Below are 3,354 nucleotides of genomic sequence, written 5' to 3'. Positions count from 1 at the left end.
TCTATAGATTAAGGAAGGTTAGGTCAGGTTTTCAAAGGTTTGTTATTTTTAGTATCTTACCCCACATTCTCCATCTACTTCAAAGCCCTGTCCACTTGTTGGGAATTGGTGATGTCTTATACAGTACTGTACTGTAAGTGGGAAACACTGGAGCACCTTAGCTTTTGTGTTTATTCAAGACATTGTCAGGTCATGAGACCTAACTGTGGGTGACCTGACATTGCATCAGAAGGTCAGTATTTTGAGACCACTCATCGTCCACCCTACCTCCACCTGACATTGCATCATGTCTGTTCAGTAACAGGAGACCCCCACAGCTCAGTGTGACTGGGAAATACCCGTCGTCGTTGTAACACCGTATCAAAGATTTGTAGTTTTTTAATTATATTTATTTAACTAAGCTTTTAGATAAACAATTCGGGATTATTCTAGTAAAGAAATGGAATTTCTAACTTAAGAAGAACTGCTTATACGGACTCCGGTAGTTTAGACTCCCGGAAATCTTTCCCCAGCACCCAGAAACATTCTGGGATGTGGGCTAGTGTCTGTCTGTGTTGTTTAGTCTCTGGGAAACTTTTCCCGGTAACCGAAAAAAAGAAATCCGAGGACAAGGGATTTTTCTGTGTTTGAGAAAGTCGTTTGGACACCGGCAAATATCTCGTCCCCGGAAGTTGCTTCCATCAAAGAAAGTTGCTAAGTTATGGCATAACACAATAAACACGAACTCAGTACCTAACCTAACCAAACATAAGATTAAATACACCTAAAGTGAAGACTACACTGTATGATACTAGTAAACATGGTGGCTCAGTCATGTCTACGTTGTCATTGTCCGCTTTGCACAGCGTCTGTATTTTTCTAGCTAAATAATTTTTTTAATGTCAATATCAGAAATATGATAAAACACGAAATTCATACATGACGAAAGGAAATTTACTTAACAGAAAAGGTTCAAGGAAGTCCCGTTGTTTACTGAGAAAGGGTTCTCCTTAGTGGCCAACACAGTCTCTATTATCAGGAACTGTGGAGGGTTGGTGACCACTGTGCCGGCGCTATGTACTGTATGTAGATGGCGTTTTAATTCTCATCTTATTAACCTGTTGTTTTTATCTGTGTACTGCAGTGAGTGGGTCAGAGAAGTTAACAATACAGATGTTAAAATTGTTCTTTTTTTCACCTTATCATAACTGAACAAATCAAAGTCTTGTTTATACATATCAATAATTATGGCCATTAAGTCTTTGGGGACGTCTTCAAAGTACTGAAGGTCATGTAATGCTCCGATGGATTTGTGTTTCCTCGGAATGGTGTTTTCCTGAAGGTGCAGGAGGCCCAGAAGGTACTCCGCTTCCTTGGGGTTCTCATGCCGCACGATGTACTTGTAGTCAGCTGTACATGGACCACACAGTTGGCTAATGGGGGTCCAGTGATGGTCCAACAGGTCCACGTCCCTGGTCCATAATACGTGCTCAAGGAACTCTGCCATAGTGAAGGAGGCGTTACTGAAATACTTCTTTAGTTTACTTTGTTCCGTCGCGGAGTACCCAATGTTGACAGCAGCAACGACACCAACGTGTTTGCCTACTGTCAGCATCTTCTTGGCTAACGTTATAAACTTTCTCTCGGGGTTAGACGATGCTTTCTTGGTTTCATTAAGACGATGGCGGCTAAACGTCCCAAAACGCTTCCCTGTCAGAAAGCCATATGCCTGCGAAACCTTTTTTAGTGTTGTGAGGTACTGAGGGGAAGGTGCGACGGATCCTTTGTGTATGAGAGCTGGAAGCCAGTATTCCTGCCATCTATCATTCCACGTCTGATGACTTGCCGTTACTTTCCTGTAGTCCTTGTCGTAGGTATTAAGTGGAGACCCATTTAGGTACTTGTCTCTATAATGAAAGAACAATGTTGTTGAAGTTATTATATATTTATGAAGAGCGTATTCTAGGTTAGTAAATACACTAAGTCATCAACAATTAAAAATCAAGAGAGCCATCACATTTGAATCTTAATGATGATAGTTACCGATAATGAAACTTTTATACCATATCAACTGAGAAAACTATAAGTATGAACTCAAAATATTTTCGTGAGTCATGAGTAGACAATGGTGAAGCGTACAAGTAAACAACACTCTGATTGGATGAAACTTATTCTTAGGCTGTACAGACAAGCTAACTCTTATTACCAAGGTTTCACCAACTTACTTGTAAGCTGAAACCAGACGACCAAGAGGATGCCTCACAACCAGAGTCTTTAGGTCTTGTAGGCTGCCTGGAATCCTTGTACACGCTTGACTCATGAAGGATTTCCATGCTGTTGAAGACGATTGTGTCACATAATTCAGAATATCAATCTGTATGTGTGTTGAATTGTGAATTATATGCATCGGTCTTGTATGCACACTACCGAAAGGCAGAGATATTTTTTTCTTCAGATATCCGGGAGAGGTTGTGTCAGGTGAGGGAATAATATTTTAAGTGAGAGATCAATGAAAGTAATATATTCACTGACAGAACAACAGAAGAGGGAAAGATGAGCATGAACAAGGGAAGTTGTTCAGTACACATTATTGTTTAGACTTGGGTGTAGAAATGCACTTTGGATGTGTAAGGCAAGAGAAGCCAGGGCTTATTTCTTTACTTGTGCTAATCCCAGACTTAATTGTTGCTTCCCCAGGGGTGTAATTATCGCAATCGATCATCAGATCTTATCCCACAATTAGTATATAACACAACCCGTTACTACCACACCACAAATAAATAAAAAACACTTTAACCACAGTATCTTTTCACTTGGCTCTTCAGGCTTATCATCACTACTGCTTGTTGACGCTACGTGTGGCTGCTGGGTTGTCATGTCATCCAGTTATTTATCTTCTTGGGAGACCAATGATCTTGGAACCTTATCCAGACTTTCCTGTAGTTCCTGTATTTGGGAGACCACTTAATCGGTCAAAGAACAATTCTCATATAACAAATGCTGTTATCTCGGGATACATAGTATGAATAATACAACCTATGTACAGTACATAGCCTGTTAACATCTTAAATATAACTCGCGTTTTATAACTGTTGATACATCAGATCAAATTACAGTACATAAATATACTTATTAAAGTTATTTAGAGTTTCTTGGCAGATTCTAATACTTCACGATCGCTCACGTCTTAGGGTCTAGTGGTCCGAACCGACGTGTCGTCTGTCCCGTAGAAATCGGTGGACTACCCTCGAGGGCCATCCGTTTCGTATTGAAGCACCTCGGCTAATTCGTCGTCAACACTATATCCGTTCTCTCCCGCCTAGTTTATCATCCCTCTTTCTGTCTCTTCTAGTTTATCTTACTGTGGCGGTAACA

The 3,354-nt window shown here is 40.5% G+C and overlaps 1 protein-coding gene across 1 annotated transcript; it reads right to left on the bottom strand.

Moving 5' to 3' along the window:
• Window positions 1-212: 212 nt before the first annotated feature.
• Window positions 213-2,320, bottom strand: LOC121877151 (the record flags this gene model as incomplete). Its single annotated transcript, XM_042382767.1, is given in 2 exon segments — window positions 213-1,886; window positions 2,205-2,320. Coding segments are annotated over 2 exon segments (918 nt in total), but the record flags the coding sequence as incomplete, so codon positions are not given.
• Window positions 2,321-3,354: the final 1,034 nt, after the last annotated feature.

The sequence above is a fragment of the Homarus americanus genome, unplaced genomic scaffold (genome assembly GCF_018991925.1).
Source record: "Homarus americanus isolate GMGI-L3 unplaced genomic scaffold, GMGI_Hamer_2.0 scaffold54012, whole genome shotgun sequence".
NCBI lineage: Eukaryota > Metazoa > Arthropoda > Malacostraca > Decapoda > Nephropidae > Homarus > Homarus americanus.
The sequence above is the reverse complement of the archived record's forward strand: the minus strand, read 5'-3'. Positions and strand labels throughout refer to the sequence as shown.